Source organism: Cricetulus griseus, chromosome X, assembly GCF_003668045.3.
Source record: "Cricetulus griseus strain 17A/GY chromosome X, alternate assembly CriGri-PICRH-1.0, whole genome shotgun sequence".
In the NCBI taxonomy this organism is placed as follows: domain Eukaryota; kingdom Metazoa; phylum Chordata; class Mammalia; order Rodentia; family Cricetidae; genus Cricetulus; species Cricetulus griseus.
Window position 1 is genome coordinate 18,219,353 of NC_048604.1, and position 13,681 is coordinate 18,233,033.

Below are 13,681 nucleotides of genomic sequence, written 5' to 3' on the forward strand. Positions count from 1 at the left end.
GCTTTTAATTTTCTATGTCGGTATATAGTCATATTACTATATACCTAAGAGTGTTATTGAGTTCCCAAACCTCTTGCCTCCACCTTCCAAATATTAGTAGTACAGGCATGTACAGCCACACTCAGTTCATATGGTGCCATGATCAGACCCAGAATTTCAGGTATGCTAAATGAACATTCTACTAACTGAGCTACACTCTCAGCCCATCATACTGTGTATTGAAGCATTTCTGGAATAAGCAATGAGCTGTTTTTAACTTTCATCTTCCTACACAAGAGTCTTTTAGAACAGTATAATCATATTGATGAAAATAGTGGAATGGTAAACTCATGTTAATGAAAACAGTATACTAGAAGGTTTTAGTTCTTAGCATAGATGTACCTGGGGTAATCCATATGTGCTGATGTTCTTTAGGCACTTACAAATTTCAGTTTTCAGAAGTAATAGGCAGAAATCAAGGGGTAGCCATGCTATTATTGGGAGAGTGCTGGGTACATTAGTGAAGTAGATAGCGTTTGTGCTGGGCCTCAATCAAGCATAAATTTGGAGAGTTTAAATAGTAGCCTACTCTCTTTTTTCTTCTACTCCTGATACTTTGTCACCTCATCCATCTTAAGTTTTCTGTCCTCAATGACAGTCAATCTCTGGGAAAATATTCTGGTGTGCAGAATGTGATACCTTAAGAGGATTGAGAAGCACCTTTTAGAGACTTTAGGCATGATTTAGGTTTGGGACATTCAATAATAAGGATATTTCACAATGCATTAAAATGCAGTGAACAAAGTCAACTTTAGAGTTTTCCGATTCAAAATACATTTTGGAGACATTTGATTCATTTTTTTTCCATCCCTGGTGACACTGCATTTTCAGGTTCATTTTCCAAACAGTGGTTATGTAAAATTCTCGCACAAAGTCTTCAGCATGAAATGTGTTTATTCTTAAGTCAAATGAAGATATATTGACTTGCCTGCCCTCTTTGCCTTGGCAAGAAAAATGTTGCAGTGCCCCCTTGTGTCAAGTGAAGTCTAAAACACCCCTGATTGAACTCCAGAGCTGAAACTACTAATATCCTGAAAGTATCTCCTTGCAGGTTTTTTTTTTTTTTTGGGGGGGGGGGGATTTTCTGTGAAGTCAAGTACTAGGCAATCTTTGTAAGATCAGTCCACCCTTTCAAGTAAGATTTCTGTTGTATTATGCATGTTGTAATTGGAACTTGCTCTCTACTCAATTGGAATAAAAATTTGCTGTTTTCAAAATTGTCCTATCGGTCATAGATGTTCCCAGGATGACCTTGACCTAAGGGAGATTACTGGAATAATGGATGAATGTAACTCTTATTACCACAGACTATCTGCTTCCCATTTGTTTTCCTTACTCAGCCTTTCTAGCATCCTGCTTTTTTATGGGGATAGTGTATATGTATGCAAAATCATATAATTTATCTTGGAATTCCCCTCAGAAGATGAGATGCTCAAGTTCTGGTGCATAAATTCGAAGTCAGTATCTGTACATATGCCATCATCTTTTCACCTGTGGGACTTGCCTCTGTTAGAAAAACTGCTCTGTGAACCAGGAACCTTGGTTTGCAAGAGCTTTTGAGCTGTGGCCGTGTGATAGAGCTTAACCATATTTGTGTTGGGCGTAGCATTCTTTAACTGGATGTTAGGGGTATATATTAACAAAGATAGCAAACAAGAGTTACTTATCAGGAATTTAGGACAAGAGAACACAGGGATGGTAGGACCAGGACTGATAGTTGTGCTGAGCAAAAAGCATCACCATGGGACATCATGTAAAACTGTGGTTCATGGTTACTCTGGGAAGAAAGTTATAATTAGATAAGAATACACACAACGTGGGAGGGGAGAAGCTGTGCATATAGGAGTTTTGGGAGCACCAGGAATCTTCTTGAATCTTCAGATTTGATTGGCGAACCATAAACTTGGTGTAGTCCTAATGGTTTATCTTAATGAATATTAGAGCCAGTGAATCCCACATAAGATAGTGTGAAAACTTTTCCAATTTAATACTAATTCAAATTACTCACTGTGTTTCAGATGCCCCTGTAACTTGATTGCCTTCATTATTGCCCACATCACACCTTACTATTTAAGTTTTGTTGATGCCAAACTAACTGGCCACACAGCTGTCTAGCAGCCTTAGATTCCTGTCCACAACCCATATCTTTGAAAGAATTTAAATGAAAGCCATATTTTATTCCCTCCAACAGTAGTCTGAACTGTGTTCTTTTTAAGTTTCATGTTGCCTTCATGTTAAACTTGGTCCCAGGCCTGCCTTCCCATTTTGTGTCTAGCCTCTTGGTAATTAAAGAAAAAGGATCCACAACAGTGGATAGGCACTGCTACCCTGTGTATTTGAAATGGTTAATACTGAGTCTTAAGTAGGCTGTACATACTTTTGGTTGCCAAGAAAGTGCCAAATTGTTTTCTGGACAAACGTTTGCACTGATGTTTTGAATCTAAGGTTATTTGAAGGTTACTGATTCAGTGTGATTCTCCTCTTCTTTGGGGCAGAACTGCATCCCTTGTTGCTGTGGTTTCTTTCTATTTCTTTCTGTTGTCTCTGTGTTCATCTATGACTGGGTATTTGTCTAAAATGTCTATGTGATTAGAATGTCTCACATGGCAGAGACAAGGGAGAGAACCAAAATGAGATAAAAAGACCACCAAAACCACGTTGATTTCTCATTCTAGGCTAGATGCCTAAGACAGAAAGGAAAGCAACAACAACAAAGGCTGGCTGTTAGTTGCATAAATGAAGAAAATGAACAAGACCCTTTTTTGTCTAGCCTGTGTATATTTGACTTTTTAAACTCATCATAAATCCTCTGCCCTAACAGGTTGTTTTCCCTTGACATGCATTGCTGAGTGGGAAATTTCTTCACTCAGGATCAGCATCCAGTGCCATTCTGGTAAGCTGAGTTCTTTTGTAATTTCCTGTTCTCCTCTAATGGGTCCAAAGGGTATCTCTCTTGTCTAGTCACCTTTTACTGATACTTCCTTTGGTGTGATTTGCTCATGGGATTGTTGTCTGGTTTTCTTCCACTTAGGACATAGAATCATTTTATTTTATTTTTGAGACAGGATCTCATGTGACCCAGACTGGTTTTGAATGCCCTATTTAGCCGAGGCTGACATTGAATTTTTGATCCTTTGCCTCCACTTCCCAAGTGTTGGAATTACATGCATGCACCACCACTGACACACTTTGAAAAACAATTTGCTGTTCTTATATTCCTATATAGATTGTGCTTGGGTTATGGGAAATAGCAGTGCCAGTGGAGTACAAGTGAGGTGAATGTCTTACTAAGTGGGAATGTTTTGTGAATCTAAGGCAGGGAAAAACACCTGGCAATTGTTTAAATGACGTAAGACTTGAGCAGAGTTTTTAAAAGAAGATTAAAATTAAGACCATCAGGAGAAGTGTTAAGGAATTCCAGGTAGGAAGGTCATGCAGTAAGGGCTGGGTCTCAGTCACTGATCATCAGGACCCAGGTACAAAAGACAGAAGGATCCCTGGAGCTCAGAGGTCAGCCAGCCTAGGGTAGTGAGCCACCTAACCCAATGAGCGCTTCCAGGCTAGCTGGTTTTGATGCATAGCGACTGTATGGTAGCTCAAAACCATGCACAGTTCCAGTTCTGGGAGAATCCAGTACCTGCTTCTTGCTCCCTTGGTACTAGGCACATATATGATGTACAGACATGCATGTAGGCAACACAGTACAAGATAGATGGCTCTCATGAAACAGTGTTTAAAATTGACCTTTGGTCCCCAAACATACACAAACAGCCCCAATCTCCCCCAATTAGGCAGTACAAAAGGGAAAAATGCTATGAGAAGTTGAAATGTCAAAAATCACAAGGCTCTTAGATAACATACTAATTGGCTTTTACTTAATTAATATATTTTCCCTTGTACTGCAATTGTTTATATTATTTGTCCTATAACCTGTCGGAGAGCAGTATTTTACTGCTTTATCTTTTGGTCTGTCCATAGTTGATGCTAAAGCTGACTAAATGTGAGTAAATATTTTGGTTAGTAAGTGAATAAACAAATAAATACAATAGTTAGCAGGACTGTTTACAAAATACTAAGACTAGGGAAAGAATTAATGTCAAAAACTCCTCTTGCTGTATAATAAATACATGCTTCCTCAAGAGAGAACATTCTTCTTTTAAAAGAACATTCTTTAATGAAATAATCATATTTAACTTCTGGAAAATGATCTTTGCATTGTTTTCAGCTATGTTTTATTAGTAGCACTAACATAACCATTTTAAAAGAAAGGAAAACATGTTCTGCCAAATCTGTCTCTCCAAAAGGCTTCAAAGCTTGAATAGTTCATGGGAACAATTTGCTAGTCTAGAGAATTCTTCCCATTTTGGTCAGGGCCTCCTATGGAGAGATTTATGTGCAGTGTATGTCAAGAGGCGAAGTAATGGCATTTCTCTGCTATACAATGACATGGACTTTTGCTGAGCATAGAAATGCACCTTTAAAGCAGACAGGGAAAAAAGAAAGTCTGCCCTGATCCAATCATTTTGAAAAGCCATGCACACTGAGGTTGGGAACAAACATAATGACAGGATTTAATTGCTAATGCTCTAGAGGTAGTGTGCCTCTTGATGTGTTGACCTTTAACCCAAACTTAGAAGAGTAGAAAAGGGGAGGGGGTGCTTTCTTCTCTCCTTTCATTGGCCCTCACTTGCCTACCCCCTGTACCTGATCCTGCCTGCTTTCAAGCCAATCCATACACACCTAATGTTCAGCTTTGTCCTCAGTTCTCATTGCATGCTTCCAGCTTGGGGGGCAGCTTGAAAATGAATAGAAAAACACAAAGGAAGAGGGGAGAACAATAGGAGAAGGAAGTGGTTCAAGCTGTTGACAGCTGCTTAGAAGCAGGAGGCAGAATTACAGCTACTGAAATGAGAGACACTCTGTCCCCTAATGTTACTACCATCCCCTTAGTGTGACATGGAGCATGCATATTTTAATGCTTTTATTAAATTTCATTCGTTTTGTGTATGTGTGAGCACATGCATGCCACTAAGCATGTGGACGTCAGGACAGTTCTGGGGAGTGGCTCTCCTTGCACCATGTAGGTTAGGAGATTGAACTCAGATTGTCAAGCACTGCAGCAAGTCTGCTTACCAGCTGAGCCATCTCTCAGGCCCACATTTTCCTGTATTTTAATCCTCTATCCACAGGTCATATTTCTTTTCAAAGATTTATTTTCCCTTTTATGTATGTGTGTGTGTATCTATATGTAGGTATGTGTACATAAGTGCAGGTATCCAAAGATTCTAGAACATGGAATCATATCCTCTGGAGCTGGAGTTAATGTAAGTTGTGAAATTGGTCTAAATAATAAAAACCCAGGGTCAGACAGAGGAAAATGCTGAGATACCAGAGAAAAGAAGGAGCAAGCCAAAGCCACCTTTACCTCATTAGCTTTTCCTCTATATCTGACGCCGGTTTTTATTATTTAGACCAATTAAAACTCCATTTCCATGTTGTGAACTATTTGGCATGAGTGCTGGGAACTGAATTGGGTCCTCTTTGTAAAAGCGTTAAGCATTATTAACTGCCTAGTACCACTTCATTTTAAAAGGCTATGTTTAGGGTTAACTCCCTTCATGCATTCAGCTCTGCTTTTTTTTTTTCTTAAGCTTTCTTTGGAACGAGCAGAACCTCCCAACAAGTTAAAATTCAAAGCTCCTCCTGTTATGCACTGTACCAGGACAACTGGGCAGCTAAACATAGCTGGAGGAAACCAACCAAATTGTGATGATTGGTTCCACTATACATTCACAACCGTGAGCCCAAGGCAGCCCTGTAGTTTGGAACTGCTTAGCTAGGTTAGCAATCCATTTGCTTTCCTGATCTTTTACAAAAACTTTAGATCATTCTCTGTAGATGTCTTCACAATTCTCCCTGGAATGTAATTTTGTTTGTTCTTTCTCAAATCTGGAATCCCTTGAATCTCTTTGCTCTCTCTTTGAGACACTACTATATCCTGACTACCAGGTTGAGTCGCCTGTCCTTCGTCCCCCCCACCCCCCACCCCCACGCACCCTTGTGTGTACATGTGCATGTGTATATGTATGCATGTATGTTACATACTTGCAAGTGGAGGTGAACTTCTTCAAATGCTGCCTGCCTTCTATTTGGAGACAACATCTTTCAGGAGCATAGGGCTTACCAATTAGGCTAGGCTGGCTGCCCATCAAGCCCCAGGGATCCTCCTGTCTCTAGTTCTCTGCTGCTGAAATTACAAGTAGGTACCATTATGCTTAGTTTTGTCTATGGGTTCTGGAGATTAAATAAATGCAGATCCTCATGTTTGCGTAGTATACAGTTAACCAAGTAAGCTTGTCCACCTCTCCACCACCACCTTTCTTAAAATTACCACCATCTTATATCCTATATATACATAATCTATGCATATTATTATATGTATGGTTTGTTCATTTTTTTTAGGTGCTGGGCACTGAACCCATGCTAAGCCTTGCATATGCTAGACAAGCACTCAACTATTGAGCTATATGTAAATTAACTAGCATACATGTAAATTTTCAACTCTGCTACAGTGAATGTTTTGTAAGAGGCAGGACATTGTATTTCTTTACAATATTGTATACCCACAACTATATAGTGCTTTCCAGTATTCCATGCATATTTGTTTAATGAATGAGTGGATGAATGAATGTATAGTCACTTTTGCTCATGGGCTTTTGAGAATGACATTTCTCATTTCCTAAACCCAGTATACACATACTTTTCATGGTCATATTTCAAGGCACACTAAGCAATTGTTGGAGGAAGCCTTTTATTTGGATATATTGGGAAATCTAATGTGCTTTATTAGTTCTACTTGTTCATTAATTATATTGTACCTGGAATCAAAGTTTTATAGAATGGAGTCCTCAAATACAGCTTTGATGATGATTTTTTTTAGTACATTTAACAGAATCTCATAATGCCACTGGCCTTTCCTAACCCACTAAGATACTTACAATTTAAGGATAAATGTAAATTGAAGTTGTCTTCATTTTTCAGCGGTTTGGCTTGGGCTCATTAGAGATAGCCAGAACTTTATTACAAGCTCCAGTGGAACATATCTGATTTTATCATTTCCATTCACTGCATACATGGGTAGGCCACTATCTATTAGATCTTTCATAGTTTCTATCCAGTGAGGTAACTAAGCAGCTTCTTAGTATATTCTAGCTTTATCTTCTGCCACTTATCTTGAATGTTTTCTGAATGTTTTGAGGGCCAGAAGTATATCTCAGTGATAGAACACATGATTGGCATGTGTGAGGTCCTAAATTCAATTCACAGCATAGCAAAAGAAAAAAATTGTGAAAAAAGCTAATTAAAACTTACCATCTCTGATGACAATTGGGCTAGGCAACAATCTTTGAGTATAGCAGAATATTAGGCATCATTTCATGGACTTTTTTTCATTGACAGTCATGTTTGGTTCTATCCTAGGTCTCTTGTCTATCAAGCCTCTGGGTCCTGGCCCTTCAGGCAGTGTCAGGGGTGGGCTCCTTCTCATGGTATGGGTCTCAAGCTGGACCAGTCATTGGTTGGCCACTCCCATAATTTCTGTGCCACCTTTACTCTAGCATATCTTGTAGGCAGGCCAAATTGTAGATTATGTTGCTGGATTAGGGTCCCAATCCCTCCAGTGGAAGTCTTGCCTGGTGGTTACAGGAAATGGCTGGTTCAGGCTCTGTATCTCCCATTGGCAGGAGTCTTAGCTAGGGTCAGCCTCATACATTCCTGGGAGTTTCCATTGCACTAGGTCTCTAGCTGTCCCACAGATGCTCCATGATTCCAGTTATCTCCAGTACTCTCTCCATCATCCTTCCACCGGATCCCTCCCCTCCTCTCTCTCACACACACTCCACCATGGGTATGTGTTGTGTCAAGTCCTAAAAATAGCACCAAAAAAGGTATTTTACTAGATTCTTTGTTCTCATTGGAAGGAAACTGCTCTTCAGTTGTGACTTGTGCATACTGGTGGTTTAATTTATATTGTTCATGTACATGGAATATTTACATTTTTTGTGTTCTTGGAGAAATGGTTGCAGTGTCCAGCATTGAATATATGCTCAGGATATCATAATGTGAAGCATAGCTCAATAAACACTCAAAGAAAGTCCAATGTATGGTGAACTAGTAAATTAACAATGATGCAGATATTTCTACTGGAGTTATTTGGTTTTTTAAAGCTCCTGGCCAACTTCTTGGTATCATAGGTCATTCCTCCAAATCTGATAGAAGTAGCACGGTTTTGTGGGTTTCTGGCTATGTTTTGAAAGCCTCAGCTAGCCTAATATATTTTGCTAGTATCAGATCAATCAAACCTGGGATATTTTAGTTTTTGGAAAATGAGATAAAAGCTCATACATTTTCTTAACTTTGAAATATAGTTATCATTGTAGACTTGTATTCTAGTTTAAGGATAGCTGGGAAGAGAAATGTCATTGTAGTGAAGCTTCCTTTCAGCTGCATAGAATACTCACATAGTGGTTCTTGGGGGAATCAATACTCTTTAGTTTAAGATCTTTTAAACATATCCAAAGGAAGCTTCAACAGCTTTGAGTAATGAGATGGAATGAAAAAGAAGTTTTAAGTTTAGAATGTGCTGGAGAAGAGGCAGTGGTTAGACATGTCACCTTTTTGTCAGCATAGATGGTCCTTGGTCTTTGCTTATCACACTCAGTGAGCTTAAAGAAGTTTCCTTTATTTGGGAATAAAATGTCAAACTTCAAGGAAATAATTGAAAAATGCATACACAATTTCATAAGCACACCTCCTGTTTTTATCCTGTTTTGGTTTTTGGAGACAGGGTCTCTCCATTACTCCCTGGCTGTCCTGGAACTCATTATGTAGACCAGGCCAGTCTCAAACTCAGAAATGAAACTACCTTTGCCTCCTAGTGCTGTGACACTATGCATGGCTCCCAACTGGTCTTGAATACAGAGAGTAGAAATGCCAGGAGGAGGTTAGGTTACTTCCACTATCATTAGAAAGAAAAGACATCAAATTTTGGGAGGACATTGTTTCCCACATAGGTCAGGCCGGCTGAAACTTGTACTCTTTCATGCCTGCCCCCCCTCTCTCTCTCTCTCTCTGTGTGTGTGTGTGTGTGTGTGTGTGTGTGTGTGTGTGTGTACTCAGATTCATCTGGCATTGTAGAAATCTGAATGTGGATGGAAAGTTATTCTTAAGTTATAGATTCTGTTGAATATTTAAACAAAATAAAGTCCAATTAAGACTTGTGAAGAGAAAATTGCTTAAAATCTTATTTAGCATGTACAATATGACAGTAAACTACACATACTTTAGAGACCTTTGAAGCCAGGCACTGTGGTGCATACCTTTAGTCCCAGCACTCAGAAGACAGAGGCAGGTGGATCTCTGTGTTCAAGGCCAACCTGGCCTACAGACTGATTTACAGGACATCCCAGGGCTACATATAGATACCCTGTCTTAAACTTTCTCACTCCACCCCAAATCTAGAGAACTGAATTTGCTGCTATGCCTGAATGTTATGGAACCGTTTTCCATCATGACAAATATAGTCATTCTTTCACTTTGGTGCATATGTACTTTTGTATATGAATGGGCAAACTACTTCATTGAGCATACAACACAAACTTCATTATGTGCTACCAATTTTCAAGTTTTGGTCATTTGAGCATGGATTACGCAGAAGTTTTCCTTGGCATTCATAAAGACAGTATGCTGAGTTAATCAAGAGCATAGGCAAGACTAAGGAATATTAACTATTCAGGAGAAAATACAACTTGCAATGAATTTTAAACATACTTTCTGATGCAAATATTTGCACTGCTTATTGATACCATTAATTCAAATGTTTCTCCAGATCACTTAAAAATTTCTAATTTTCAGTAATTAAATATATCTGATACCATTTTTTGTAAAAATGATTTTGGGTTCTCAGGATTGACCTGGGGACTTTCTGGATTCTAAGCATGTGCTATAACACATAGCTATACTCCAGTTGCCCCACTAGGTTTGAGTAGAGAGCACTAACTTGGGTAAAATGTCAGAGCTGGCTACAGAAATCATTCTACCATGTATTTGATGGTTATGAAGTTGTTATTCAACTTTTTCAATGAAGGGTAAAATGTATGGTTGTTTCTCAGTGCTAAGTGAAAGAAGGTGATCTAACTGCATTTGGAATGAGGTAGATGGATTTACTCTGAGTATCCCATGTATGATTTCCTTTACACATCAAGGGATAGTCATCTGCAATGGAGGTAAGGGCTACATAGGGCTCCTGTTTGCTTAGTCATTTGTTTGCTTAGTCATTTGCTTAGTCATTTGTGAGATCATTCTGTATTTGTATATAACCAGGACACTGTTCACTGTGCTTTTTAACTATGTCTTAAAAGTCTTCCAAAGGTTTGATTATTTTCATTTGAAAGGTGAAATTAATTAGGATAGAATCTAACGTGGTAGAAAGAAGTTTAGGTTTTCTATAAACATTTATCTCATAACTGAAAGAACTTTCCCTTGGAGTTTTTAAAATCATGGTCTTGCATTGTTAACCAAGATAAACACTTACAACCATAGATTATTCTCAAAAGGTATTGGCTAATTACTAAAGTGCTAGATAGATACACAGAACATGAAGAATTTTTAGTATAGAGCCAACCTTAGAAATAGTCATCTTGTGTAGAAAGTAAAATACTATTTCTTTGTTGTCTCCTTAGGTAAACTTGGGAAGCAAATTGAAACTACAGGACCATTAGTAATCTAAGACAGGTGTCTTATTTGCTAAGAAAAAAGTATGGATCCTATATTGATACATGCTCAAGTCCAAATGTGGAGTGCAAAGGCAGGAATGTCTAAGACAAAAAGTGTATGCATTGAATCAACAGTAGGAAAACGTGAAGTTAAACTTCTGCTCTATTTCAGCACTGGGAAGATTAAAGCTTTGCAGCTAAACAATAATATTAAAAGTGTGATCCTTAGAACCTATGGTGACAACCAGAATTACCTACATTTAACTTTTAAAAACAATGATTTCTTGTTTGTTGAGAAACTAAACACCACAGATGCCAGACAACTGAAGAGATTCCTGGACAAAGTCTATCAAAAAAATCTTCGGGCATCTAAGAGAAATGATGAGGAGACATCTGGTGGTCCTAGTACAAGCACAGAGGAGTTGGGTGGCTCTTCATCACTGGAAGTTCATTCGGAAGCAGGTAGTAAATGCTTGGAATCAGCAAAAGAAAGTGAGGTACCTCTGCCTTCATCCTCACCAGCCACACTTAGTAGTATGGAGTTATTTGGGAAACAACTTATAAAGAGGAAAAGATCCTTACCTGATTCAGAAAAGAAGGGAAAAGAAAATATCCCGAAGGACAGTAGTAGGGAATGTGAGGCAAAGTCAGTGGTGCCTGTACATGATGATAAAGGGAAAGAGAGGGATTTAGGAGAGGCAGAAATGAGTAAACCAGGATTTGGATTTTCATTTGAGACCAACTATTCTGAAGAGTCTGATTCAGATATTCATAATCTTCATGATCTCATTAGAAAATTTTTCTCACCCTTTCTGTTGGAACCACACTGTGTGCAGAAAGGCGTAGAGTGGCATGAGTGTATGAAAACACTCTTACTGTACCCAGAGAAAGCATGGCAAGGTCTACCCAATGTGGGGAACACCTGTTATATAAATGTAGTACTACAGTCTCTATGCTCAGTTCCACTGTTCGTTAATGATTTATTCAATCAGGGTTTCCCATGGATTAAACCTCCCACGGATGATTTTAACATGCGCTTGATGCAACTGCTTGTTTTGAAAGATATTTACAACACGAAGACTAGGGAGAACTTGCTTATAAGTATTACCAAAGCCCTCCCAGAACTTGCAGACGCATTCATTGCTGACACTCAGAATGATGCTCATGAGTTTTTAAGTCTCTGTTTAGTTCAGCTGAAGGAAACTGTACAGAAATTAACCGTATTGTGGCAATCTGAAAGTGAATCTGGGGGAAATAGTTTACTTAGACGGATTTTTGCTGGCCATGCTATTGTCAACAAAATACCTGTTTGTCCTGTTGCCAATAATTTTGAATTTGAGTTGCTGAGATCCATTTTTTGTAAAGGTTGTGGCCTGGCTGTTTTCAATAAAGAACAGAGTAGTTATCTCTCTATCAACATTCCTCAAGGATTGAAAGGCCAGAACTTGTCTATTCAGTCCAGTTTTGATCTTTTTTTTAAAGCAGAGGAGCTTGAGCATAGATGCGAAAGGTGCATGCACAACAGATCTATTGCATTGCACAAATTTGGCAGCCTCCCCAGGGTTATTATTCTTCACCTAAAACGCTATAGCTTTAAGTCACAAGTCATGAAGAAAGATGAACAGCACATCATTATTTCCAAGTATTTAAAGCTATCTTTTCATTGCAACAGAAACACAAAACTACCTCAGCCCCTTAGCCAAAATGCTCATGTTAAGGATCTTGACTTACTAAAACCCCTTCAAGAGTTGGGTTCTGAAATACTGGAATTTTCATTTAATTCTCTGAGGGCCTCAAGATTCAAGGATTTCACAACTGGAGACACCAGATCAGACAACGAGTCAGAAGCACAAAATGTAAAGATAGTTTCTAAAGTGTTGAGTGGAAAAGGACAGCAGGAAGATCAGAGATATGGTGACACAGCAAATGTAATTGGGTCAGAATTAACAAATGAGACAGGAAACCTCAAGAAACATAAGAAAGTAGATTTACTTAGAAAGTTAGATTCTGGTAGAATCAGTGAGGCTACTGAAGAAAGTGACATCAGAATTCCAGAAAGATCCCCAAAGTACCAACAGGCCCAGAAATGTTCTGAAGAAAGAAGAGATAAACAGACCTCGGGAGAGGCAGTTGCACAAAAACATCCAAAACCACGCTCCCGGGAACAGATAGAAAGCACCAGGAAACCTGCAGAGGCACATACCCAGAATGGCAAGCTGAAGTCACAGGGCTCACTAGATTCCAGTAGGAACCCAGGAAACAAAGACGGTTTAGGTAAGAAGAGAAAGTCTAAAGTCAAGGTGTCTGATAAAGAAGAAAATGCTTACAGGCTCTTTAATATTATCAGCCATATTGGGAGCAGTCCCCAGGGAGGCCACTATATCAATGATGCCTTTGACTTCAGGAAGCAGGATTGGTTCACTTATAGTGATCCACAGGTGACAAGTACACAAGAGGACCTGGTATGTAAGGCTAGGCTTTCCACTGGGTATGTCTTCTTCTACATGCATAATGAGATCTTTGAAGAGCTTTTGGCAAGGGAAACCAGGTCTCGCAAAATGTCACAGAAGTAATACAAGGAACCTATGTCTCATCGTACATATCTACCTGAATGCCGCACTCACTTAAACTGGATCGAGGACAGATAAATAGCTCAGGAACAACATCTCAACAAAACAATTACAGAGAAATTGCTTTGCTAACTCTGACCCCATCAATCCTATAGTTAACTAACAATTTATGCTAATAAGTGTTCTTCTGGCATATAAAACTGGAACTGTGTCTTTTGTATACTTTTTGTCAGAAAATAGAGTTATTATTGATAGTGAAGTTTTCAGTATTCACTATGGAAGTTGCATAACCCGGGGTTG

The 13,681-nt window shown here is 38.9% G+C and overlaps 1 protein-coding gene across 1 annotated transcript; it reads left to right on the plus strand.

The window, feature by feature from the left end:
- Positions 1 to 10,855: 10,855 nt before the first annotated feature.
- Usp26 (ubiquitin specific peptidase 26) lies at positions 10,856 to 13,384 on the plus strand. Its single transcript, XM_027432109.2, has one exon. It carries the CDS (start codon positions 10,856 to 10,858, stop codon positions 13,382 to 13,384), a length of 2,529 nt encoding a protein of 842 aa, XP_027287910.1.
- The last annotated feature ends 297 nt before the right edge of the window (positions 13,385 to 13,681 follow it).

Excerpts from the sequence above, each read along its gene's own strand:
- Usp26 (XM_027432109.2), top strand. The coding sequence starts at position 10,856 with ATGGATCCTATATTGATACATGCTCAAGTCCAAATGTGGAGTGCAAAG.